The sequence below is a fragment of the Pseudovirgaria hyperparasitica genome, assembly GCF_010093815.1.
Source record: "Pseudovirgaria hyperparasitica strain CBS 121739 unplaced genomic scaffold EJ05scaffold_15, whole genome shotgun sequence".
NCBI classification, from domain to species: Eukaryota; Fungi; Ascomycota; class Dothideomycetes; order Acrospermales; family Acrospermaceae; genus Pseudovirgaria; species Pseudovirgaria hyperparasitica.
The window spans coordinates 537,525-561,577 of record NW_022985563.1 but is presented as its reverse complement, the minus strand read 5'-3'; the positions used below and the strand labels follow the sequence as shown (position 1 = coordinate 561,577).

Below are 24,053 nucleotides of genomic sequence, written 5' to 3'. Positions count from 1 at the left end.
AAGATCGGGGGTGAGAGGACCTGATCCTCCTATTGAAACCCAGTCTGCTTCTCAGTGTGATCGAGGCTATAATGCTCGATGTTGAAGTACTATTGTACGACCTTTTCACAGCGATATTGAATGTTCCTCTTTGCGTGAATTTGTCGACCTCCTCGAAGCTTTCGTATCGGGCGGGCTTGCTCTCTCGGCGAGGTGCGAGGAATCATGAAGGACAATGCGTGTGACGTGAGGTGGTTGCTTGTTTGCGCGCGCAACTCTTGAGCTGCGACGTCGACGGGTGTATCGTTATATCACACAGTTTTCTGTCAGTAAAAGCATTCACGTATTCTGGCCGAGCTCGGAGATAGGTTAATGGCGTAGTGCGAGCAGTTGCTTCACTATTTGATATGGTAGGGCTGAGCGCGGGAAGCTGTCAGTGGAGAGAGATCTATACTGGTCCAAGCTCGAAGCTAGAGCCTTGGCGCTCACGACTCCTGCTCATTTCGCGTACGGGCCCATCAATCTTCTTTCCGACAGAAACAGATGTGAATCTATAAAAGATACTTTCAGCAGAGCTCGCCAACCCTGCCCTCAGTATCCCTGAGACCCAGCCCGATTGTACGGTCCTCGGGCGAAATCGGGATCCCGCTGGTGAAATGTACAGCAAACGCTCCCAATCCTGGTATCTTTTATGTCAGCTTGCGACCCCCACCTCCATCCGGTTTGCTTGCCAACGCCCTGTTTAAATGATTTCTAGTGTTTGATCGCCATAGGGCTCCTCAACGGTCGGCTGTCCAACCGCACCGGGATCAGTAAGGGATCGGGCATGGCCTATCTTGGACACTGTTCTCTAGTATCTGAGCAGCCAGCGCCAGCCCAATCGATCAGGAAACCACCTCATCAGCCGCGATATACCTATGTAGAGTGCGATCAGTTCTAAGAATCACTGGGCTAGTCAGCTCGAGAACAGGAACATTAGACTTGAGTACTATGGCTTTACTGGTCTATATCGGGGTGCAACTTGCCTTAAGTTCATCTCACCGCAATTCCGCGCCCTGGGCGTGGATTGATAATTACACATCGGTCCGTTTATCATTTCGATGGCGGCCGCTTGCATGGCGTGTTCCACGCCATTAGAAGCATCTTTGGAAGCCCTATCCTCCTTATGGGCTCAGATCACGATGCCAAATCATCCATCGTCTCCATATACCGACACCGCTCATCTTCGCCACCGCGGCATGGAACTGTTAGACTGACAAGTCAGGCTGACAGCATACTTTCTTGTTCCACCGATTTGTCTCTCCGAGAATTTTGTTCTAGGTTTTCCTTGTCTCCAACTACTGTGGCGTGCCGAGTTGACCATAGATTCATGTTGAGGGTATCAGTTCTAGAATGGCTACGCGTAATCGTAAGGTTAGATGAACTAAGAGGACCCATAAATGTATCAGTTCGTTTTCTAGCCTATTCGATCTCAATCCTAGGCACAGGCGAGTCTTTCTTCGCGGCGCCTTCCGCTGTGGATTCGCCCAGCTAGCCACCGACGGGAACCAGTACATTTTCATATGCATCTGCCACGACGCAGATCAATTGTGCGACCATTCACAGCCATTCAATGTTGTTTCCGTCTTCCCGTCTCGCCTCGTTGTATCCTGGCTCCTTGGGGCTTCTGTTTGTGTTGAATACGTAGATTTTTGTTGTCCAGTGGGCCCATAGCAGATGCTTTATAACAAGGACTTCACAGTCCTGAATATAAGATCACCTAGGAACCAAAATATCACGTCGACATTCTACAACTTCTAATTCTAGGCACGACCAAAAACACCTTTGAAACATACTCTACCTAGTCAACAAAACGCCTCATCGACTCAGATATCGATTGACCGATTTTGGACGAAATGCCACTTCTACCGGAATGCTTGACTGCGGTATACTACGAGGCTCGTCTGAAGAGCCTACCTGACGATCGATCGTTACTATCAGCGAAGGACGACCCAAGTTTTTGTTCAGAGCCTCGACAGCTATCTCGACATGATCCGCCACCGCCTCCCCCTCAACCACCCCCAAGCCCAACTGGCTTAGCGTTCTTCGAAAGTGCCGAGGACATTGAAAGAGTATGTAAACATGATTTGGACATTCAAGATTGCGTCTTGTATCGTAATGTCGATGCGTGGCTGACCATATAAAGGTGGCGCTTCCCAGCTGGTTTTGTTGATACAAACACACCACGCCACACAGGAGATCTGTCGGTCCGCGCCGAATCTGTCGATCTCCCGTCCGGCACATCCCAACTGGGGACTTAGCGAGATAATTCTGGCAACATAGATCAGTTAGAGCGCAAGCACTGTTTGGCCACATACAACTTTTGATTCGGCGAATGTCTGAATCTACACGATTTTGGGCAATCAGAAGGTTATCAAGGTTGGGCGTTAAGGAGAGATAAAAACTTAGGCACCGGGGAGCATTTACCAAGATCTATCCTCACTATTCTTTGATAGAATGACCATAAATCTAAAATCTCCCGTGCATTCGGACCACTGAATAGTTGTGACATTCACAAAGGTCTGTAATTCAATTGTACAAACTTGTACACGGCTGGCAGAACACGCATAGATTCCGTTCTCAATCAATCCTAGCTTTACTATCACGGTCTACAATCTCATGCACCTTCATATCCATTCCAACCCAGAATTTTTTCTCGCGCCAAACGACCGTCACGCCTCCAAAAACTGCCCACGCCCAGATTGGAAATGCAAGTAACTCCCGACCAATCCATGCTGTGATCCATTCTCCAAAGGGCCTCCTTGTCTTGTGTCCTGGCAGCGGAGGACGCACGAAAGTCGGCGTTTTCTCGTCGACCTCTATGGAAGCCGCTGAATGGAGAAGTACGTATTGCGTCCAGTCAACAAAACACCACAATGCCACGCTGCATAGCCAGAATATGCCAAAACTTGTCCACGTGGGTGGGATGTGTAATCTTTCTTCAAAATACGACAGCGTAGTGATGGAATATGCGCCATACGCTGATGCCGCAAAACTCTCGGTGCCATGCTCAACAAGGGTTGCCAGCATTACAGTAAACTTACGTACACGCAGCCAGCGCGCTCGGCGTGCGATGTAGTCGGCTACACTTGTCCCAGCCATAGGCTGTATGGCAAGATCGCCAAATACCAGTGCATGCTTTCCAAACCCTTGACCCGAGAGCTCTTCTGGAACGGAATTCTTCCAGAGAAGGTCCCCGATGAGGTGGTCTTCGCAGATATTGTACGAGAAGAAGTCGATGCCGTGGACACTGGAATTCTGCTGCTTGGTCAAGTAGTCGAGATGGGAGCGTCGAAACATACTAGACTTTCCGACGATACAGGGTGCGATGAGGACGGTGTTTATGGCGGTGTAGAATTTAGGGTGTGAGGTGGACATGAACATCTCGTCTAGTCGCCCGCCCCAGAGGTCAAAGAAGCCAGGTTTTTTGTTGAGCGAAGCCGGATCGCCGAGGAGACGGGAGCTTATGAATGAGTCTCGGGCTGAGTCTGAGATATGCGTCTCTTCGACGATTGCTGACAATGGCATGTCAACGGATAGGGGCAATTGATGAACGAATTTATTTGGCCGCTGCCCGCTGTAGCCACACAGAGTATCGACCATACGTCCAGCAACACCTTTGCCGATCCACACATTACAGTCGACGATCCATATCAGGTCACTTTTTGCTTCGCGGTAGGCTCTGCTCATGTTCCGGATTTTCGGGTTGGGTCCCAACTTCTTTCGGCCATCGCCCTGTAAAGCTGGGTCTTCACTCTCGACCAGTATTTTCGCATCGAAATGTGGGAAGTCCTCGAGCAGTCGCTCGAGCACAGCTAGCGCAGGGTCATTTCGAGAAGAGATACAAAAGTATAACGTAAGCTTGTTGCGTGGGTATATCTGCTGAAACGTGCTCGCAAGACATTGATGCAATTTAGGCTCGATGCCGACAACCGGTCGTATGATGGTGATATGTGGTAGATCCGCAGCGGACACATTCTTGATGCATGATGCAGGTTGGCGCGTCTTTGAATAGAAACGGCGTCTTTTGGGGTCAATAATCTTGCAATCCTGTTGGTACCTCGAAGACTTACAGTTGGGTGTAACCAATCCCACAGACCAGAAGTACGGCGCAATACCATATCAAGGCTGCCGTCGCAGCGGTTTGTTGTAGCATTGAGACATCATGGACCCAAAGTGAGATACTAGTGGAGTCGGCCAAAGGCAACAATTGGGAGGTGACCATTCTATTCGTGGTATTCTAAGCGCCCAATGCTCTTTAATCGAAGGTAATTGATAGAAGGACATCGAAAAAGTGGGCAGTGGTGTTGGTTGCTCAAGGCTTGGATACTATAAGTATTCGAATCAGGGATAATTCAGCGCTTATTAGAGGCTGTATCGATACACGACTCCATAGGTCGTTTTTAATAACTCCATCAACATTCAACACTAATAAGTGATTTAGCGCGCGCGTTTAGCATGCATGTGCAGCTCAAAGGTCCGTGCATCGACGACGTCCATCCGCTCAGGTCCCAGGACGTCAACATAACCTCAGGGCCTTCCACATTCTCTTGCATCATGCAGACTTTCTCATTCCATTGCACTCGCTATCGAACATACACAGGCTTCTTAACTTCACATAATGGCTCTGCTGAGTACGCGACTCAATCAAGGACTTGTGGGCAGCCTAACTGAAACTCTTCCACGTCGACCTGTGAGCCCCCCTCCGCCATACCAGACTCTCGAGCCTGGCGCTCCTAGTACGGACTTGCAGCATAGGCAAGAGCCTCCACGATTTGACGATTCATTCGATGCTGTAGCAGAGACGAAGGCTATACTTTTAGAGCGATCAACTCCCCGATCGCAATTCATGCAACAAGTGAAGTGGATTGAGGAGCAAATCACCCAGCAACGACGTGACTCCGCGGGTCGCATTCAGACTCACCCTTTCGATCCAACTCAGGATATCGTAAATAATGCCGAAAATATCGTACGAGCACGATGGGTCACACAAAATATATGGAAGTCAAGCTGGGGTCCTGCGTGGCCAAGTAATGCCAAAAGCGGGTGGTCGCATAATATACTACACTCTAAGAAAGGACCATGGATCCCCTATTAAGCTCGCTGGGGTCATGAAGTCGAATTAGAACTAGAGGATAAGCCTGCCGAAGGCGAAGTGGACGTTAATGCCTCTCGCCCACTATACCAATTTAGGTTCCAGGTACAGGCAGAAAAACAGTGGATTAAAGATATAGCACTATTTCAAAACGAACCGTCGTTAAACCTCCCCGACCTTAAACGAAAAGCTCATAAAACTATCAAAACTGAGTGGAATAGACTAGAGATCTGGGATCCAGCTTAGAATGAGTTTCCAGGTATGTCTTGGATGCATGCAGACCAATTAGATATCCTATGGGGAATTGTCCAACCACCTGTTCCTCTTATGGATACGTCAGGTACAACTACAATAGCGCAAGCGTCTACATTAAGGGCTGAAACGATACCTACGAGCGCAGAACCTACCGGAGATGAGGATGAGTCTGCTATTCATCTGGACGGCAGATCAAGTGGCCCGACAAATGGTGTTGCCACACGATTAAGGTCTACTGAAGCATCCTCTCCAGGCGCCAATATGACCAGATCGCTGCCGAAGAGAAAATCTAAAGGCAGACCAAGAAAAACCCTCAGAAAGGGTAATCTCCCAGACGAAGAAGATGCCAACAAATCTCGTCTTCAGCATCACGAAAGGCAGAAATTAGAGCCCAGACCTACGCAATCAGCACCAAGACGCAGCAGCCGGATCGCCGCGAAAACTAGCTCGGCGAAAATAAACACACTGCCAGACTTAGCACCTACACGGAAGCGAAAAAGAGCACACACCTGCGATCAAGCATCTACCGATGTATCGAGGACCACATTTGCACTTACAGCTACGAAGAAACGGCGAATATAGCCAGAGCTAGCGCTGAGCTTATCATAATATGTATGTTTGCGTGATGTGTAAATGTTCTTTCTGCTTCGAAACCAGGGCGGGAGTGCATGGAGACTAATCATGTTTGTAACGAGGTGCTGAATCACGAAGTATGGCTCTGCGGGCTCACTGAGAGGGCTATCGGGCTCTCAAGGAGCTTCTCCATGAGTCTCATGAGTTATGATGGCGATGAATGTAATGATGCCCTGTGTTGGGGCTGATGTCAGAATCATCAGGATGATTGTATGCTTCCTTGTCTCTCACAGATCTAGAGAGGAATCCCTCCTCGGTCTTGTTACAATGAAGAGAAAGAAGTCCGAGGATAACCTTGGAATCTAAACAAAACCATATTGGCCCACTTGCACTCAAGTAAGGAGTCATACTCGCAGTCTTGAATAAAAATCTAGCAAATGTCGTAATATATAAGGAACTTAGCCCGGTCCCCTGTTTCAGACCTTCGTATAGACATTATGTCTCTGTAGTTCAAGATTGGCTTGCGCGTTGTAACTCTTCGCTAATGGTATGTTGAGCTTTGAGCATGTATGTTAATGCTACTGCTGAGTTCTTATACTGCCCCATTCGGAGTCCGGTTACATACCAACTGTGTAGAGAGGTTCTGTAAATCTCGATGAATAGTATCGGGACAGAGGACAGTAGTGACAAGACCATCAAGATGCACCTTTCCCGATAACCCGAATGAATCGAATGGACATCCGTCCATAAAATCAGACCTCATTGGGACTGCGAGCAATACGAAGTATATGTAGTCTCTTGGCGAAGCAAAGAAGAAGCCCAACGTGTCGCAGAGGGTGAGTTTGAAACATGTCAAGACCAGGACACTGCATCTTATCGAAATGTATTTCCACGCTAAATAATACATGGGACGGAATTATAGAAATAGAGCGAACATAAACGGAAGAGTCAAAATGTTTCAGTGGGCCACTTCTATCCAGGGGATGACGTTCTCCTTGAATCGTGAAACAATATGCATGTGACATGTATCTCACATTGATAGAATATATTATAACTTATTACTGTCTGCAGCGCAAGATGCTGCTCACACATCCCGCACCCCGGTCGACCCGTTTCCATTCTTTTGTGCGCCTCTTATATTGAAGCTTTGCATCCTCTGGACCAAATTTGCCCCGACAGCATCTACTGCACCTTTTGGCATTCGCAGGCTAGGTGTTTGCGCTGCAGTCTCCTGCACCTTGAATAGACGCAGGTGGGTCGCACTCCAAACCCCACTTGTGCCCTTTGGGCTCGTCATCTCGGATGCGAATATGAATGACCACAAGAGAGATTCATACCAGCCAAGTGATAAGGGTGTCCACTCGAAGAGATGAACACGTATAGGTGAAGGTTCAAGTATGGAAGGACTAGAGGCACGTATAGCTCGCAGAGCTGTGGTAGTATCAGCCGTGTCGACAGATGCAAGAGTTTCGGAGAGATTAGAGATAAGAGTGAGAATGGTATGCAAAGGGAGGTCAGTGAGCCAAGTTTCAACCTGCATGACATTAGCATGAATTGACTGACGTAGGGCAGCAGGGGGATATATACCCAGTCAGCTGACGGCGAGAAGATACCATTCGATACTAGCGATGGAGAGTTCATGCCGGACAGACTTGACGTGCTGTTTTGTCGTGAGAATGAAGGTTGTCCGATAGGCATCTTACCGCGAGCTTTCTCCGACATGCCTCGAAGCTGAGTTGGCAGCATCCCGTCCGTGGATACGACAGATGGTGCGCGTGAGGTACTTGCAGAATGTAGTGGAGTCTGCATCATGGGAGCATCCGCTCGTGGTGTTGCCTCGTCGTCATCTTCATCATCATCATCGTCTCCTATAGAAAAGGCTGTGTCTTCTGGAACCTCTGATAGGGTGGGCGCTCGAGATGCGGTCGGGCTTCGCAGGCTCTCAATCGAATTGGATCGAATGCCTCCTGATATGGGGTCACTGCCTCTTTCTTTTCTTTGCTGCTCTTGTTTATTGAGCTCTTCTTGCGCACTCTCTAACGTGAAGTCGCGCAGTGCCTGAAATCGTTTCTGTGAGCGTACTATGGCGTAGACAAGGTTGGCGTTTTCTGGAATTTTAGTCAACATGGCAGCTACGGAGACAGGAGCTCGACTAACTATGATACTGATGCTCCACAATTGAGTTTAGCGACTCAAGAAGCGACTGTAGCAGGGCGTGGTTGCTCTCGTTCGCGAATAAGAAGCTTGGTGATGACATGGAGGAGAATAATTGAATGAGCTTCGAGCTTGGTGCCCGCCCAAGGTTCTCGATGTATGCGGAGATGTTATTAATGATGGCCAGTAATGCTGGGTATATAGCGTCAAGTTTCGCTTTGCTGCAAGTAAGAAGGGTATATATCGAAGTAATCAGATAATCGGCGTAAGTGCCGTGGAAATTTGGTATACGGATGCTTGGTGGAAGTGTTTCCTGGCCTTCGAAGTTTTTGTTCAGGTTCTTGCCGAAGTTCGGCTCGACGCTGAGTGTCTGAAGTACAAAGACACACATTCTGATCAGACCTTGTTTCGAAGGGTCATAACGTTGGTCGATGGCGTAGAAGAGTACAAGCACAACAAAGTCGTGGGCGCGGTCTGTGTCAACAATGAAGGAGCGGAACCTCTTGTTGCATTGGAGCGTCTCCCAAAATAGCATTATCATCTCAGGTGCCCATGTAAGTGACTTTCTACTACCAGGAAGAGGCGATGTGGTGGCCTGTAGTGGCTGATTCAAAATGCGTGTCATGCCGTCCACTAAAAATTGAAAGTCCTGTGGCCGATGTAGCCTTCCAAGGAAGTGTCTGAAGAAGTTCTTGGGTGGTACTCCGTTCCCAGGCTCTGGGATTGGGTAAAGCACTAGTACTAGAAGGAACTGGAGACAGTATGACACAAGAAGCTGCTTGTTATCTCCAAAAAGTAGGTGGTCATAGGGAACACCCCAATTTGCAGGATTATACTTGAGTGTCTTTACCATAGTCAGTCTTGAACGATTCATTACACTTTTTCTCCCTACCGTATTTAACAATGAGCACAAAACTGACAAGACTACTTGTTTGTCGGAAGTCGTGGTGATGTATGTGATTGTTCGGATACCAGTGACAGGCAGGACATCTGAAGGCTATGAGTGTGTGTGTGCGCAGAATGGGGACCAACTCTAAACCTACTCGCAGACATGTACATAGACTTGCTGGCGAGAACCAGGAGCAACCGGAGCACCTCTGTTCTATTATTCTCCATTTCTTTCGTGGATGCAACCGGAGTGTTGCAGCCGACACCTGTCTGCCATATCGCGTACGTAACTTTGTCCTTTCCGGCAGGTGCGCGTGCTGTGGTAAATTCGGAGAAGAAAAGAAGATCGATTAGATTGTCGATGAGCTCTTCAGCTAGCGGTTTGGCTACCTCAAACTCTTGCTCCCCTGGAGTGGGAGTGGTGTTGTCCGGGCTTGCTCCGTCGAACAAGACCTCCGAGTCCTTATTCAGCTGTCCTCTCCGGCTACGCTTCATGCGCGTCGACCAGAAGAACCTCTCCTCCCATTCTCCAAGGTGGTCCGCTTCGTAGATGAAGGGAAGAACCCTAGTCAAAACGCGAATACAGTTCAGTGCATCTCTCTCAGGTGCGTTTTCAGGATCGGGGAACGAAGGGTGGTTGCGAAGCACTGTTAGGCGCGATGTTACGGCTAGAACGAGAGTTTCGAGGTTCGCTATGGAATTGTCTCGGGCACGACGTATATCGGCAGGTGAGAAAAGTGAAAAGATATCTTCCGCAGATTCTGGCAGCTCCCAAAACTACAAGCATACCACTGTTAGTACTCCTACTAGGCACGTAATGTGTAAGCACCTACACTTGTCCAATATGGATCATCGGCGGGAATCTCTTTCTCTTCAGAAAGGCGAAAGATACCTTGCTTGAACACGAGTTTTGAATCAGACGCCCCCATCGCATCAGATCATGACTGTTCTATGCAATTTCCATGGGAGATGTTCATGCGGGAAGCTTCGGTAAAGGGTTCTGCACAGTCGCGAACCTTCAGCTCCACTGCACCCAGTAAACAGGTGGAGGTCGGATTAGCGTGCAGGATGACGACGAATCGCGGTCTTGATCAGGCCTAGCGGGTGATGAGTCAGCTCCGGACGGCATCCGCAATTACCTAGTATATGAATGTGTCTTGGCCGCTGATTAACTGCATTCCGTTCGTTCACTCTCCATATCGTCGTTTTCTTCAACACCAAATCTGCCTCTCCGCTTTGAACAACCTCCTCGTCTACGCGCCTGATTAGTCTGCCGCAAGAAGCCGAGACTCTCGCTCCTTCACGCTCTATAGCGCGTTAGCATAACGGATCGTGCCTATGGCATCGAAACGAAAGAATGGCAGCCTTGCGTCAGGTTCTTCTACGCCAGCGAACAAACGAGCACGAGGAACCACGCCCGAGGACGATGAATACACTGTAGATGCAAATGTAGAGAGTGACTCGGACGATGATAATATTCGAAGGGCTGTGGAGAGATGGGCGCCTAAGAAACATGTCGCGCGTTCACAAGCAGATGCTGCCTCACATTTATTCACCAAAAGCGATCAGTTTGGGGCACATTTGAAACCTGACCATGATCAAAGGCCACTCTGGGTAGATCCGGATGGCAGGATCATTCTCGAGAGTTTTTCTGAAATGTTCAAAGAAGCGCAAACGTTCCTTATCAATATTGCGGAACCTCAGTCTCGTGTGTCTCGAATGCACGAATATAATCTGACTACGCATTCCCTCTTTGCAGCGGTATCGGTCGGCCTTACCACCGAAGATATTATACGAGACTTGGACATGTTTAGCAAAGTGCCTTTGGATCCAGATCTAATAAGTTTCATACGACGATCCACTGAGTCTTTCGGGAAAGCCCGACTTGTGCTTAAAAATACCAAATATTTCATTGAGAGCAGTGACCCTGCCGTGCTTCAACGTCTCCTCCAAGACCCCATCATTCGGAAATGTCGCATAGATTCTGAGGCTGGGATCCAGAAACAAGCTGCGCCTACTATGGGTAATTTGGCCATTCCGGGCACTAAACTGGCCGCCGGAGCGAATCAAGCAGTACAACCAGCCGACAAAGACATCATGGCAACTCTCCGAGAAGACGATGACGATGACGATGAAGGGGTAGATGAAGTACATGCTTTTCAAATCGCGGGAGAAGATAGACAACAAGTCTCCAAGCAATGTCGAGAAATCGACCTTCCTTTAACAGAAGAATATGACTTTCGGAACGACGAGGCAAATGCCAATCTAGAGATTGATCTGAAACCATCATCACAGATTCGACCGTATCAGGAGCAGGCATTGAACAAAATGTTTGGAAATGGCCGTGCAAGATCTGGCATCATTGTCTTACCTTGTGGTGCTGGCAAAACTCTTGTTGGAATCACAGCAGCATGCACAGTCAAGAAGGGTGTTATTGTGCTATGTACGAGTGCGATGTCTGTCGTCCAATGGCGTGCAGAATTTCTAAAGTGGTCCAACATCAACCCGAACGATATTGCAGTTTTCACTGCTGATAACAAAGATAAATTTCACGGTAACACTGGTATTCTAATTAGCACCTACAGTATGATTACACAAACAAAAGGGCGGTCTCACGATTCCAAAAAAATCATGGACTTTATTACTGAGCGTGAATGGGGGCTCATGCTACTGGATGAGGTGCACGTCGTCCCAGCAGATATGTTCAAGCGTGTCACATATGGTGTCGCTACTCACTCAAAGCTTGGTTTGACAGCCACACTTCTACGTGAAGATGAAAAGATTGACGATTTGAATTTTCTCATTGGTCCGAAGCTATACGAAGCAAACTGGCAAGAGCTTTCCGAGCAGGGTCATATCGCAAAAGTCCAGTGTGCTGAAGTCTGGTGTCCAATGACTACGGAGTTCTATACCGAGTACCTGAAGGCCAATACTGTCAACCGTAGGGCATTGCTCTTCACAATGAATCCAAGGAAATTCCAGGCGTGCCAGTTTCTTATCGACTACCACGAGAAGCGTGGCGACAAGGTCATTGTGTTCTCCGATAATGTATACGCCCTCGAGAAGTACGCCCGAAAACTTGGCAAAGCATATATTTACGGCGGAACACCTCAGCAAGAACGTCTGCGCATCCTCGAGAATTTTCAACACAACGAGCTTGTCAACACGGTCTTCCTCTCCAAAATCGGCGATACATCACTCGATCTTCCAGAAGCCACATGTCTCATCCAGATCTCCTCGCACTACGGCTCCCGTCGTCAAGAAGCCCAACGCCTGGGCCGTATCTTGCGAGCTAAGCGCCGTAATGACGAAGGCTTCAATGCTTTCTTCTACTCCTTAGTATCGAAAGATACGCAGGAGATGTATTATTCGTCAAAGCGACAGGCTTTCCTGGTTGATCAAGGCTATGCGTTCAAGGTCATCACCCATCTCCAAGGCATCGAAAACTTGCAGGGGCTTTCTTTCAATATACCACAAGAACGACGAGAATTACTACAAGAAGTCTTGCTCCAAAACGAATCACAGGCTGAGGCCGAGCAGATTGAAGGAGACCTTTTCAGCAATAATTCGTCTCGGAAGGGCAAGAAGTCTGGCGTCAGGAGACAGGCTGGTATGCTCAGCGAGCTGGCCGGTGGAAAGGACATGGCCTATGTTGAGTATAATGCGAGCCGAAACAAGCAATTGAAGAAGAAGACTGCCACGAGCAACAAGTTCATTAAATCGCTGAAAAGAGACCAGCAGAAGCTCAGGCAGGCCAAGAAGGATATGCAAGATTAAGTGGCTTAATAGATACCCAATATCATCAGAGGATATATCAAAAGACCTCGGCACCCGAACTCCTATAGGCCGTGCTAATACTTCTATTTCTATTCTATAGTCTGGAACATCATCAGCATAGATATTGCTGCTCTATGCCTTATCAAGGCCTAGTCTGCTCTTGTCAAGCCATGCCACAAACAGGAGATAGATCACATGATCCTAACTCGACCCCTCTTCCGAGATCGTAACAAGAATACAGATCATACACAGAGATCAAACATGTCGACAGCTCCCTCAAGCTCCATTGACCTCTCTCTCGGCCTCGAGGGCCATCATGTCCTCATCACTGGCGGCGCTGGCCACATCGGTCGTGTCGTCGTCGCTGCATTTCTATCTGCCGGATCCAACGTAACTTCATTGGACATTGCTCACAAACCCGAAGATCAAATCCTAGAACCGCAAGTCCAACCCCACCATGCCAACCACCCGAAGCTCCTGGCCATACGCACCAACATAACAGACCCGGAATCCGTCAAGCAAGCATTCGACCTCGCCAGATTGCACCTGGGCGACGTGCACACATGCGTGTGTCTCGCCGGCCTGGACCTAAGTGTCCTCTCCAAAGACGGCCTGATCGGAGGCGACGTTAAAAAATGGAGGACCGTCCTCGACGTCAACGTTATCGGTAGCATGGTCATAGCACAAGCATGGCTGGCCGGTATCCAGCGCCTCGCAACGCCACATCCGTCGTCTCCCAAACATCTCTCTCTGATCCTCTGCTCGTCCGAGGCCGCACACTTCGGCACTCCGCTTATCCCTATCTACGCTACCTCTAAGGCCGCCCTGCATGGTCTTTTGCGTTCCCTTGCTGAAGCCGTGCCCAAGGCTCAGCCGTATGCCCGCGTCAATGCAGTTGCGCCGGGGCCTGTTGATACGCCTCGGTTTAGGGAGGAATGTGCGGCGGACCCGCATCAGTTTTATGTTGATGCGCAAGCTACTGTGCCGAGGCGTATGCCTGTGCCGGTTGAAGACGTGGCGAAGACGTGTGTTGTGTTGGCGAGTGGGAATATGAGTGGTAGTGTGCATGGCCAGGTTGTGCGTGTGGATGGGGGCAAAACGGGGAATTTGGTGTGGCGGGAGGGCGAAGTCGGGCAAGAGGGGTCTGGGAGATAGACTCTATATAAAGATTGCCTTGTCATATAATGGCTATAACTTTTGATGATCATCTGGCAGAGTTAGTCAGCTCATTGACTCTAAGAATTCTTACATAATTCACATAAAGCAGGTTTCTGTCCCACCCCTTATACTACTCTCTCCGTAGCTTCTTCCATACATCGACGACTCACTACATCCAACGATACCCCTGATAACACTATCTTCTCCCCAGCCCTTCTTCGCCAACGCACCAACCAGCTAACAGATTAAACCAATCCAACGAACAGAGAACAACCCCTATTTTATCTCAAAATCACTTGAAAGCACACAAAACACACCACACACAAACCTAACTTCGAACTATCACCCGCTTCCACAGCCAGTCACCTCACCTACATACTCAGCAGCATAGCAAGTACTCCACAATACCCTCGTACTACCTCCTCCCTCCACCACGAACAGCAGCAGCCAGGTATACCATAAGCTTCTCGCACGACGAAACCTCTCTTTCATACGCAGGACACTGTAACAGGGTAGCAAGTGGTTCAGTGTGTCGCACTCCACCGGGATCCAGGAGACGCAGCCTAGTGAGGAAGCCGGGCGGGAGGGAGAAAAGGGAGGTGTAGGACAGGCGAAGAGAAACCGAAGACTCACATACAAAGAGCCATCTATCCATACCGCAGACGAGACATTGATACTAAACAGTCACAGCGTGTAGTATATCCACGCCATGTACTAGCCCCACGTTTGTAGCGTAGTGGACACGTATTTATAGCCTCGTTTACCAAGTATTGCAATAGCGCAGAAAAGGGTCTCTTGTGCAATGAATCTGAGTCAGTATCGATGATTAAATCAGGGTGTGCCGTCACATTTGCGCCCTTTGCCAAGAAATTTTGACAGCGCCACATACCCAGATTCCCGGGCTCGGAGGTAGATATTAACATCCATCTGCATGTATGCAAGCCACAAGCGACAGCGTGGAAATTCGAACTTGCAGCGGCACGGATTGTCAAATGACCACTAGCCTTGACGAAAAACGGCTGAGATTCAGATGCAGGCGCCAATGGGGGATCGAGAAAGCTAATGCATGGCTGCGGCGTAGTTTGGGGCGCGTGGAGACACGTCGATCACAGAAACGGGATATTTATGAGGAGGATTGCATGCTATGCCGCAGGAGCTATTTGATTGATGATGTTTTTGTCATTGATGCTTTTTTGACTTTTTTGATCTACCTACCATACATATCCATGCTCTGCCATTGTAAATGCTCACAACGCTAGACGCTCCGTTACTGTTGTGCTCGCTTTGATACTGTGGACGCTAATTGGCATGTTGAGAGTCGGTACAGTCTTCGTATACCGGTGTACTATAAGTGGACATGTGATTCAGAATGTCCTGGAGGGCGGGCGAGCCGTGAGGACGGGTCGTGTGCTTGTGAGGGACTAATGTCGCTGCCCCGACCACGGATTGATATGGACTTGGAAAGTGACGTTGCAGTGCAGCTTGCCACGGTGGCCTTCCTGGGTTCCCTGGCGATGGTACAGGGTCGCGTGTGTCGTGGCACAACTTTTTGATACAGAGGAGTTGGGTCCAAGATCTCCAATCGATGTGTCCATCGCTGAAATATTCCAAGTAGCGTGCAACCTTGCTTAGGGCTCTCGGCGGCATACTCAGAAATGCTGCTGCTTGAAATTTAGTAAGTAGCAATGCTCTTACATAGTTCTACTTCAGCTCCCATATTTTGCTCTTCAAATCAGGGCCTACACGGTGTGCAACAACATTGAGCGTGTTCAGGATCAGATCTTTCTTGATATCCGGAAATCTGCAAGGTGTTAGTGAGTGATACATGTTACCTGCTGTAACAACTTACTGTTTCTTGAGATGCTCAATCAGGGCAATCTTCGTGAGATCGCTCCCTCTGATAGCGGCCTTGAATTCTTCGAGTTGTTCCGGGGCGACCATTCGCTTCTGTGGTTCCGGCGCTTTTGGGACTGTGCCAAAGACAGTCGCGAGTTTAGAATTCTTATACATTGTATGGGGTATATTCACGTGATTGATCATACCATCAGACCTCACGCTCAATGGAAGACGTGGAGGATACATAGTACCCATACCAAAGGCAGTTGAGAGGTTTGCCGTTGATACTATAGGTTCGGGTGCCCAGTATGCCGTGGAGAACGGGTCAATTGAGCTCGGTGAAGGTTCTTTTGAGTGATTAGTGAGTACCGTACAAGCAGCGAGTGTCATATTTACCGAGGAGGAAACACATCTTGTACTCGGCGTAGCCAGATGGCACCGGGCCTTCCCGGCAGCATGCAACACCAGACGCATTCTCCCACACAAGTCCACTGTTAACAGGCTCGAGATCACCGCCGACCATACGGCGCTTACTGTCGACAGCTTCTTCGTCGTCGAGAAAGCCATCCATATCCTCACCATCATCGTTGCTCTCGAGATCTTCTTCGCCGTCTGAAAGAATATCCTCTCCTTCTTCGGGTTCTTCCCATTCTGCTTCTGAGTCGTACTGGTAATTGATCTCCGGGAGCTTTGGTGTCCGGGGATTAATGGCTAATCTCCTCGCCTCCGATTTCGGAATCCTTTTTGTATACGTGCCACAGTATGGAGGTCTAACATCTTCTCCGAATTCGAGATATTTCACAGGAACCTTCCGAAGCCATTCTAGGGCTTCTCTTTCGCTTGGAATGGTAGAGTCGCTTGTGAGATCAATAGGATGTGTTGATGTCCCACTTACCAATTCCATCAGATGCTTGACTGAATCTGACTGAAGGATATCGACTCTCTGTCGTATGACCTTTAACTTTAACTCTGCTATGATCTCTTCCCGACTTGGAGCGTGGAATCCCTCCGATACGATCGCGTCCAGGCGTTGGCGGAGTCGATCCAACTTTCGATGGCTCATCTGTGTGAATCTTGTAGAGGCCATGGTTGTGTTTGAGGGTAGTTCAAAAGGCAGAATGGACGATTTGCTGGGATGGATCCGGGATATTCTAGTTGAAGGTGATGGTGGTACAGAACCGTTTCCGAGGTCCTCTGGCGTTGCCGAAATAGACTTCCTTCGCCCGGATTGCTCAGGGGTGCCACTCAAGATAGGCAACTTTGACGGCGTTGTGGATATGGCTGTAGTCTTTGGGGCCACAAAGAATGCATTGAGCCGCAGTTGTGACTAGCAGTCATTAGCATAATGTTTTGGGATGAGGAGGCTCTTGTGACGAACTCGATCCTTCTTCGCCTTTTCCTCGTCCTTTCTTGCTTGCTCAAGCTCCTTGGCTCGTCTCTTTTCCTCAAGCTGTTCCTTTTTAGCTCTGGCAGCCTCATCCCTCGTACGCCTCTCTTCTTCTAGTTTTTCTTTCTTTTCTTTTTGTGCCAATTCTTTCTGGGCTTTGGTCGCTTCCCGTGCCTTATCCTTTGCCTCCTTATCAAGTCGTTGCTGTTCCTTTTCAGCAGGCGTAAGTTTCCGTCTTTTCTGAGGCTGTTTTGTTGTCGCGATGTCATTGGCCCCTGAAGCTGCTGAAGCACTCAAGTTCTCAGACGCGTCTTGCAGCAAAAGCGATGGCACTGAGCTTAAAGGTGATTCGTCACCGGATAAGTCGACAATTACTGTTGCATCTCGAGTAGGCGTTTCGACCGGAATTGGGCCTTCATCGGGGTGTGGGCGCTTTCTCGGCGGCGACAGTGATTGGGCTGACATGATACCGACTCCAGTTGTGATATTCTCTACATAAACAGAGGAACCTTTCAGTCGGCACAGTTACATAGAAAGGTTCTTGGCCCAAGGCGGGAATAAAACGTGGCTGCAGTGGAAGTTGTTACTTAGTTGGATGGTTGTTGAAGGGGAAGTGGTTTGAGGCCGACGCGCACCGACGCGTTCGGAGCTAGTGAATACTGAGCTTAGCGCGTCACGACCCTTCATCCAAGGCTCGGTCTTGACCAAGGCTGCCTTCCGCTAACCTACTGCTTTGGAAACTCTCGGATCCATATATCATGTATGTTGAAAATGACGAACTCGAAGATATGTTGTTCGAGCCATCTGAAAGCCCCACGAACTGGATGCCATCTTCGCCTGACCTCTTTGCTTCATCAAACTCCGGCACAAATTGTTTCTACGATGACAGTGATATGCTTGACTGCGGCCTGGATGACATGACGGAGCCCACTGACAAGAACCATAACTCCCAGCTGCATCAAGTGATGCAGCCGGCCTTGAAACCAGCTTCAAACACAAATCTAACTAAAGCAAACAAGGACAGGTAGAAGCTTCGCCTGGTTTAAATTTACATATGTTCTGCAAAGTTACTGATGACACCATAGAGAGGCAGTCGTTGCCGATATTGAGCGTATATTCGAGGACACAGCTGACGCACTTCTGCAAAACGAACCCAAGCTCTCTATCACACTACTCTCTCGTGCTAGCAGTGGAAATGATACCGAGACTCAACTAGGTCCACAAACTACTTGTAGAAGGCAAATATGCTTCCCGGGAGCTAATGCGAGCGAAGCATGGAGATATAGTAGCCTTAACGCGGCTCCAACCTACTGAACGAGCTGACCAAACTCTTAGCTGTACTGATCAAGATACTCGAGCTTGTTCATGGAGCTTTGGCTACTGATACCGTCATATCAAAAAGGTCAGTTCCGGGAGATGTAGTCAAGCTGAGTGTTCATGACAGTGCTATAGAGACATCTACTACCGACATCCAACGCTGTTTGTCAAGCAAGCTGTGGTTGACAGGTACATTGATGACCTGGCCTTTACTTTTGGTGTGTCTCGAAGCATGCTAAACGTGGTATGTCGAGATCCTCGCGTTCTCAGAATATGGCTAATGTAGCTCTCTCAGTCCGCTGCTGCTAAGGGGCTTGTCGCGGGCGACTTTACGATCTCCAGATCTGATGGGACATCCCGGAGCGTTGCATCGGAGAAGAATGGTATGCTTGTTCCGAACTCCGCAGATGTCGTTGGTATCGACTTGAAACAAACCAAGTGGATCGTCGTGATCGAGAAGGAAGCATCATTCAGATCAATTATCTCGTCGGTGCAGTGGGAGCATCTGTTCTCGCAGATCGTGCTTATCACAGTAAGTGCATCGAATGTTCAATACTCAGTATTTACCTGATACAGAGATAGGCCAAAGGATATCCTGATTTGTCGACAAGAGCATTCCTTCACAGGATTGCCAGCGCAAATCTAAGCGCTACGCAGCTCCCACGCATTGGCATCCTCGTGGACTTTGATCCAGATGGCATATCTATCATGTCAACATATGCTTTTGGATCGAAGGCATTGGCACACGAGACGGCAGCACTTAGCTTAGACCCAGACATGTTGTACTACTTAGGGCTAAAGAGCCATCATCTTCTGCACCCCGCCGCGGACGGCTATGCTGCGACGAATGCAGGTGCAGATGCAGATGCAGGCGTCGCTGAAGACAGAACGCTGCAGATGAGTGGAAGGGATCGTCGCAAGGCACGGAGCATGTTGGCAAATTCAGCATTGGCACGAAACACAGAGGTGGACGCTATGGACCGCATACGTAGCGAAGGGAGGCGGGAGCTGCAGGTGATGCTGATGCTGAACATCAAGGCAGAGATGCAAGTCCTGGAAGAGATGGTCGATGGTATTGCTGGATGGCTAGCGCGAAGCCTTTAGATCATAAAATCAAGATCAAGGTAAATATAGAATATATACACCACTGCAGGCATCTCTAATGATAAAGGATGACAGGTCACTAATCTACCGAGCAAGGGAGGGCACGGCCGGCCGTCAACGTCTGGTCCAGTGTCAGTGCTTGTGTCAGTGTGCTTATCAGCAACGCCTCAAGGTGAGCCCTCGCGTCGTTGAATGGCAAATTCCAGGTCTTGTGCTTACCTGTGACTGCAGCAGTGTAACTACGTGATGTATTAACCATCTGTATTATGGCTGTCTGTTTATCTGCCGACCCGTGGAAGGAGCCCAGACCGCAGACCAAGAAGCAGGAAGGCGCGGGCCAAGAAGAAAGGAAGGAACAGATCGAGCCAGGAAAGAGCAGGGATTCCGATGCCACACCACGCGGAACCGACGCCACTGCGCGGAAGCTTATCAGGCTCGGGCGCTAATCCTAGTATGGTAAAAGATCGGCGGGAAAGGTCACTCCATACTATGATGCCAATGCTGAATCGCGTTGAAGGAGAGAGAGCTAATTAGGGCTAATTAGTAGTGTTCTAGGGTCCTGGTTCGTAGGCTTTGCGTGGTTATTGATTCATAAGTAGTCTTCCCAACCCCCGGACCGTCGTTATCTCCAAGTTTGACCTCTATCGTCTCTCTTCCGCCATCTGCCTGTCCCTTAACTTCATCTGCGCCAGGGCAGTGTCGCCTTTGACAAGTTGCAGTATGAAGTCTGCGCTTCCATCACTGCGCGTGCAGCAACCTGACTCCATCTTCTCAGAGGGTGGAAACTCGCGATGGTAAGCTGCAGCTCCACGCTAGTCACGACGAGTTACCTCGTCTAGGCCCCTGGCAAGCAAACAACAAGCGAACATGACATGCTGATATTCATCAAGGACGAATAAAGACTTAGATCCAGTCCCTGCGCATGAGAGGAAATGGGGTGTCACAAGTTTCGTCGCATATTGGATCTCTGATGCCTTCAACTCTGCCACTTGGCAGTTTGCTGCCAGTGTTATTGCCATCGGTGAGCACCATCAATACACTCTGCTGCCGAGTCACTGACTTGCTGCTAGGTCTTTCGTGGAGGGAGTCGCTTGGTGTTGTTGCCTTAGGGTTCTTCATTGTTTCCATTGTGATCGCACTTAATGGTGCTACCGGTGTTATTCGTGAGCTGTTAAATCTCCTTTACGACCCAACCGAGCTGATACCTCATCAGACCATTGCTCCTTTCCTGTACTCGCGCGAGCCAGCTGGGGCTTCTGGGGATCCTATATTGCAATCATCTCCCGCGCCATCTTGGCCGTTTTCTGGTTCGCGATTCAAACCATGAACGGCGCCAACACCGTACGCGTTATGCTTGGCGCAATCTGGCCGTCTTTCTTGACGCTGAAAAACACCATCCCAGCCGATCAAGGTATCACGACCAACACAATGATATCATTCGTGCTATTCTGGCTCGCCCAGCTCCCATTCCTGTACATCCACCCAAATAAGGTTCGGTGGCTATTCATGTTCAAGAGCGTCGTATCGCCAATTGCCTTCATTGGTCTTATGATCTGGGCTTTTGTTTCAACTGACAGTCTTGACATATTCAGTCAACGAGCTACAATATCTGGGCCTGCATACAGCTGGGCTTTTCTCTCCAGTCTTACGTCCGTCATCGGCAACTACGCAACTCTCTCAGTAAACCAAGCCGACTTCTCCCGCTATTCGCGAGTCTCCGTAAAGTGGCAGCTCCTATATGTGCCCATGCTTCCGATCGTTTTCACGTTCATCTCCTTCTGTGGTGTCGCAGCCACGAATGCCGGCCAAGTTAAGTATGGCACCCTTGACTGGGACCCAATGGCTCTCGTGTCTCACTTCCCTAACCGCGCCGTGCGTTTCTTCGTCGCCTTCGCTTTCGCTGTTGCCTCTCTCGGCGTCAACATTAGCGCAAACTCCTTGTCCGCCGCAAATGATTTGGCTGCGCTGTTCCCAAGCTACGTCAACATCCGCAGAGGACAATTGATATGCGCCCTGCTCGCTTGGGCTTTGGTTCCTTGGAAGATCCTTATTAGTGCCGGAACTTTCCTTAACTTCATGAGCGCATATTCCATATTCCTCGGGCCTATTGCCGCCATTATGGTCTGGGATTTCTGGTACATCCATGGTAGGAAATATGATACCGTCGCGCTCTTCCAGCCATATGGCATTTACAGCTACGGTCACGGTATCAACTGGCGCGCGCTAGTCGCATTTCTGATTGGCATCGCGCCAAACATGCCAGGCTTTATCAATTCAATCAACTCAGACATCGAAGTTGGCGTGGGCGTTCATCCGTATCAGTTCGGTTGGCTGCTGGGATTCGTTGCAACGTCGCTTGTATACGTGGGATTGGAGACGGTGTTCCCGCCACGTGATACCTTTATCGAGAAGGCAGTGCTCCCGGATGAGCTATATGAGCGCAGCGGATATGGGGCCGATGCAGAAGGCAGTGAGGAAGAAAGGCCGGGCAGTACTGAGAAACGAGGAGGCTTCAAGGCTTGGGCCGATCGAATGCTGTAGGGGATATGTATACCAAGTAAAAGGACATCCAATAGTCGGAATAATATTCCACAAATATCATACAATTTCAACAGCACCAGTCCAGACAGTCAGATCATGGAACGCTAATCAAATTGAAATAGAGTCGCTGACCATGAGAACGAGATCGCAGAAGCGCGTGCGCAGAAGGTCCTCCCAAACTCATCGTCATCTGACTCGCTCTATTTCGTTCTCGTATAGACTGACATCCGCCATCGCTACTTCTGACGCTCTGCGAGACAGCCACTTGCACATTTATGAAGAACATAGGGATATAGCACTGTATGATCTACCAAAATTACATGGTCTACGATATGGCAAGTATGGTCTACTACGTTGTCTGCGAACGTGGTTTTTTAGATGCTTAGGTATCGGTACTAATCCAGGTTTGCAAAAGTTCGGCTTATCTATATGAAATACACTGAAAATGCTAATGACGATGATATATGGACTGAAATAAAGCAGAACTCCCTAACATGACTCTCTTCCGACTTTCTCTATAACTTCCCATATATTACCATTGGATGCCCCCGTACATGTCAACCATGTCTTCAATAGACCAAGCATAAGGATATTCATCTCCATCGTCTGGCGTCAGGATCTCTGGCTGATCCTCTTCGCTTCTACTCTGGACAGGCTTGGCTGCGACCATGGTGTCATTACTATTGCTGAGCTCAACGCCACTCATCTCGTTCGTTCTAGGATGCATTCCTGGCCGGGCACCAGGATTCGCGGTTGCTCCCAACTGCTTGTTCCAATCTCTGAGATGATCCGCGCCCGGTCCCTGCGGCCAATACTCCCCTTGATTGATAATCTCGGGTGGATTCGACGCATCTTTGCGATTTTCTTTAGGGACATTATCGATTTGGAGATATGTAATCTAAATTGATACGTCTCAGCTGACAATCCAGCAATACGGCAGGAGCAATGTCGGGAACTGACTGACCTTTGTAACTTTCTTGTCGTCGGGTCGGGCACCAGTAATCAGAGTCGGGAACTCCGTGTCCCACCAGATGCCATTCGTTGGTACCCGTAGTTTATCTGGGTCGGGGCCATTGGTCAGGATGAAGACTTCGCCACTGCATTGCAGGGCCATGGCCTTGGACATGGCTCGGAAATACGATCTCTGGCAGCCGTCTACTTTGTCGACTTCGTCCTTCTTGTCGAAGTCTTCGAAGGCGCATCTGGACTCGGGAGTGATGCTCCAGTCTTTGTCGAAGGGGTAGTACTTGTCGTCATGTAACTCCTACGATGAATCAGCGGGTCCGGCATGGATAGGAGGTCCAGAAGACGTACCCAGATAGTCAAGTATTTGCGCTCCTCCGTTGCGGCTGTTTGCAGGGCTGAGCGCAGGACATAGCCACCCTGAGCCTCTGCAGCCCCTGAGAGACTTGAGGTGTAGAATAGACACGGTCGAGCGCAGTCATTGATCTCCGACTTTCGGTTTCTCACGAACTCCTGTCCGAACGCTGGTCGGAATTGTTCGTACTACTGTAGAACGAAAGCATGCAACTCTTACATTGACGGTGAACTTGTCCATACCCCAGCACTTAGATGTATAATCTTTGGAGTTGTCGGTCAGGTGGCCTCGGCAGGTGTCGTCTCGGACTCCAAACTGCGCGCCTATAACATTGGGATTTCCAACAGGTCCAAGGGTGTTTGAGAACATGGTTTCTGGTATGACTCCTCTCGATGAGAGTCGTTGTGGGATCGCTGTTGCTAGGGGCAGAGCGCCTGAGAGGACAAGGCTGAAGAGTAACGACTTCATGGTAGATGAACCTGGGATTTGTGGTGCTATGAGGATGTTTCTACAACTTATGAGGAGTATATTGTCAAGGTATAAGTGATAATGAGCTGTAGAAGAACTATGCAAGAAGGAAAACACTGGACTGATATACTAATTTCTTTCAATGCAGCTTGAAGTACTCTTGC

At 49.1% G+C, this 24,053-nt stretch overlaps 11 protein-coding genes across 11 annotated transcripts; 7 read left to right on the top strand and 4 right to left on the bottom strand.

Annotated features, from left to right (window-relative positions):
- The first annotated feature begins 1,516 nt into the window (after positions 1 to 1,516).
- Positions 1,517 to 2,630, top strand: EJ05DRAFT_479265 (uncharacterized protein). Its single transcript, XM_033744636.1, has 2 exons — positions 1,517 to 2,090; positions 2,165 to 2,630. Exons 1-2 carry the CDS (start codon positions 1,875 to 1,877, stop codon positions 2,189 to 2,191), a joined length of 243 nt encoding a protein of 80 aa, XP_033597304.1. The 5' UTR covers positions 1,517 to 1,874; the 3' UTR covers positions 2,192 to 2,630.
- On the bottom strand, positions 2,599 to 4,174 carry EJ05DRAFT_442938 (uncharacterized protein; the record flags this gene model as incomplete). The annotated part of the gene is made up of 2 exons (XM_033742061.1): positions 2,599 to 4,042; positions 4,092 to 4,174. 2 exons carry the CDS (start codon positions 4,172 to 4,174, stop codon positions 2,599 to 2,601), a joined length of 1,527 nt encoding a protein of 508 aa, XP_033597303.1.
- Positions 4,175 to 4,443: 269 nt separating this feature from the next.
- EJ05DRAFT_135523 (uncharacterized protein) lies at positions 4,444 to 5,245 on the top strand. The gene has a single exon (XM_033739185.1). It carries the CDS (start codon positions 4,640 to 4,642, stop codon positions 5,114 to 5,116), a length of 477 nt encoding a protein of 158 aa, XP_033597302.1. The 5' UTR covers positions 4,444 to 4,639; the 3' UTR covers positions 5,117 to 5,245.
- On the top strand, positions 5,246 to 6,045 carry EJ05DRAFT_136160 (uncharacterized protein). The gene has a single exon (XM_033739187.1). It carries the CDS (start codon positions 5,375 to 5,377, stop codon positions 5,948 to 5,950), a length of 576 nt encoding a protein of 191 aa, XP_033597301.1. The 5' UTR covers positions 5,246 to 5,374; the 3' UTR covers positions 5,951 to 6,045.
- Positions 6,046 to 7,025: 980 nt separating this feature from the next.
- EJ05DRAFT_443016 (uncharacterized protein) lies at positions 7,026 to 9,912 on the bottom strand (the record flags this gene model as incomplete). Its single annotated transcript, XM_033742064.1, has 6 exons — positions 7,026 to 7,475; positions 7,529 to 8,049; positions 8,099 to 8,939; positions 8,988 to 9,085; positions 9,139 to 9,760; positions 9,817 to 9,912. The coding sequence occupies 6 exons, from the start codon at positions 9,910 to 9,912 to the stop codon at positions 7,026 to 7,028; spliced, it is 2,628 nt and encodes an 875-aa protein (XP_033597300.1).
- Positions 9,913 to 10,163: 251 nt separating this feature from the next.
- On the top strand, positions 10,164 to 13,011 carry EJ05DRAFT_135504 (component of the holoenzyme form of RNA polymerase transcription factor). The gene has a single exon (XM_033739184.1). The coding sequence runs from the start codon at positions 10,322 to 10,324 to the stop codon at positions 12,758 to 12,760; it is 2,439 nt and encodes an 812-aa protein (XP_033597299.1). The 5' UTR covers positions 10,164 to 10,321; the 3' UTR covers positions 12,761 to 13,011.
- A 10-nt stretch (positions 13,012 to 13,021) lies between these two features.
- EJ05DRAFT_503789 (NAD(P)-binding protein) lies at positions 13,022 to 13,915 on the top strand (the record flags this gene model as incomplete). The annotated part of the gene is made up of 1 exon (XM_033747477.1): positions 13,022 to 13,915. One exon carries the CDS (start codon positions 13,022 to 13,024, stop codon positions 13,913 to 13,915), a length of 894 nt encoding a protein of 297 aa, XP_033597298.1.
- Positions 13,916 to 15,398: 1,483 nt separating this feature from the next.
- On the bottom strand, positions 15,399 to 17,750 carry EJ05DRAFT_135488 (uncharacterized protein). Its single transcript, XM_033739183.1, has 4 exons — positions 17,133 to 17,750; positions 16,151 to 17,081; positions 15,768 to 16,101; positions 15,399 to 15,719 (listed from the first exon to the last, which is right to left on the bottom strand). The coding sequence occupies exons 1-4, from the start codon at positions 17,604 to 17,606 to the stop codon at positions 15,620 to 15,622; spliced, it is 1,839 nt and encodes a 612-aa protein (XP_033597297.1). The 5' UTR covers positions 17,607 to 17,750; the 3' UTR covers positions 15,399 to 15,619.
- Positions 17,751 to 18,573: 823 nt separating this feature from the next.
- On the top strand, positions 18,574 to 19,689 carry EJ05DRAFT_135473 (DNA topoisomerase IV, alpha subunit). The gene is made up of 4 exons (XM_033739182.1): positions 18,574 to 18,702; positions 18,754 to 18,990; positions 19,041 to 19,582; positions 19,630 to 19,689. Exons 1-3 carry the CDS (start codon positions 18,691 to 18,693, stop codon positions 19,560 to 19,562), a joined length of 771 nt encoding a protein of 256 aa, XP_033597296.1. The 5' UTR covers positions 18,574 to 18,690; the 3' UTR covers positions 19,563 to 19,582; positions 19,630 to 19,689.
- A 343-nt stretch (positions 19,690 to 20,032) lies between these two features.
- On the top strand, positions 20,033 to 22,179 carry EJ05DRAFT_479261 (NCS1 allantoate transporter). The gene is made up of 4 exons (XM_033744635.1): positions 20,033 to 20,356; positions 20,453 to 20,583; positions 20,633 to 20,725; positions 20,776 to 22,179. The coding sequence occupies exons 1-4, from the start codon at positions 20,283 to 20,285 to the stop codon at positions 22,101 to 22,103; spliced, it is 1,626 nt and encodes a 541-aa protein (XP_033597295.1). The 5' UTR covers positions 20,033 to 20,282; the 3' UTR covers positions 22,104 to 22,179.
- Positions 22,180 to 22,635: 456 nt separating this feature from the next.
- On the bottom strand, positions 22,636 to 23,889 carry EJ05DRAFT_503785 (uncharacterized protein; the record flags this gene model as incomplete). Its single annotated transcript, XM_033747476.1, has 4 exons — positions 22,636 to 23,001; positions 23,068 to 23,367; positions 23,418 to 23,579; positions 23,641 to 23,889. 4 exons carry the CDS (start codon positions 23,887 to 23,889, stop codon positions 22,636 to 22,638), a joined length of 1,077 nt encoding a protein of 358 aa, XP_033597294.1.
- Between the last annotated feature and the right edge of the window lie 164 nt (positions 23,890 to 24,053).

Coding starts and splice junctions, on each gene's coding strand:
- EJ05DRAFT_479261 (XM_033744635.1), top strand. CDS start 20,283: ATGAAGTCTGCGCTTCCATCACTGCGCGTGCAGCAACCTGACTCCATC. Junction 20,584..20,632: donor TGCCAGTGTTATTGCCATCG/GTGAGCACCATC, acceptor ACTTGCTGCTAG/GTCTTTCGTGGAGGGAGTCG. Junction 20,726..20,775: donor TGGTGCTACCGGTGTTATTC/GTGAGCTGTTAA, acceptor ATACCTCATCAG/ACCATTGCTCCTTTCCTGTA.
- EJ05DRAFT_135488 (XM_033739183.1), bottom strand. CDS start 17,606: ATGTCAGCCCAATCACTGTCGCCGCCGAGAAAGCGCCCACACCCCGAT. Junction 17,082..17,132: donor AAAAGGCGAAGAAGGATCGA/GTTCGTCACAAG, acceptor AATGACTGCTAG/TCACAACTGCGGCTCAATGC. Junction 16,102..16,150: donor CAAGATGTGTTTCCTCCTCG/GTAAATATGACA, acceptor ATCACTCAAAAG/AACCTTCACCGAGCTCAATT.
- EJ05DRAFT_135504 (XM_033739184.1), top strand. CDS start 10,322: ATGGCATCGAAACGAAAGAATGGCAGCCTTGCGTCAGGTTCTTCTACG.
- EJ05DRAFT_135473 (XM_033739182.1), top strand. Junction 18,991..19,040: donor CGCAGATCGTGCTTATCACA/GTAAGTGCATCG, acceptor ATACAGAGATAG/GCCAAAGGATATCCTGATTT.
- EJ05DRAFT_136160 (XM_033739187.1), top strand. CDS start 5,375: ATGTCTTGGATGCATGCAGACCAATTAGATATCCTATGGGGAATTGTC.
- EJ05DRAFT_479265 (XM_033744636.1), top strand. CDS start 1,875: ATGCCACTTCTACCGGAATGCTTGACTGCGGTATACTACGAGGCTCGT. Junction 2,091..2,164: donor GTGCCGAGGACATTGAAAGA/GTATGTAAACAT, acceptor GACCATATAAAG/GTGGCGCTTCCCAGCTGGTT.
- EJ05DRAFT_135523 (XM_033739185.1), top strand. CDS start 4,640: ATGGCTCTGCTGAGTACGCGACTCAATCAAGGACTTGTGGGCAGCCTA.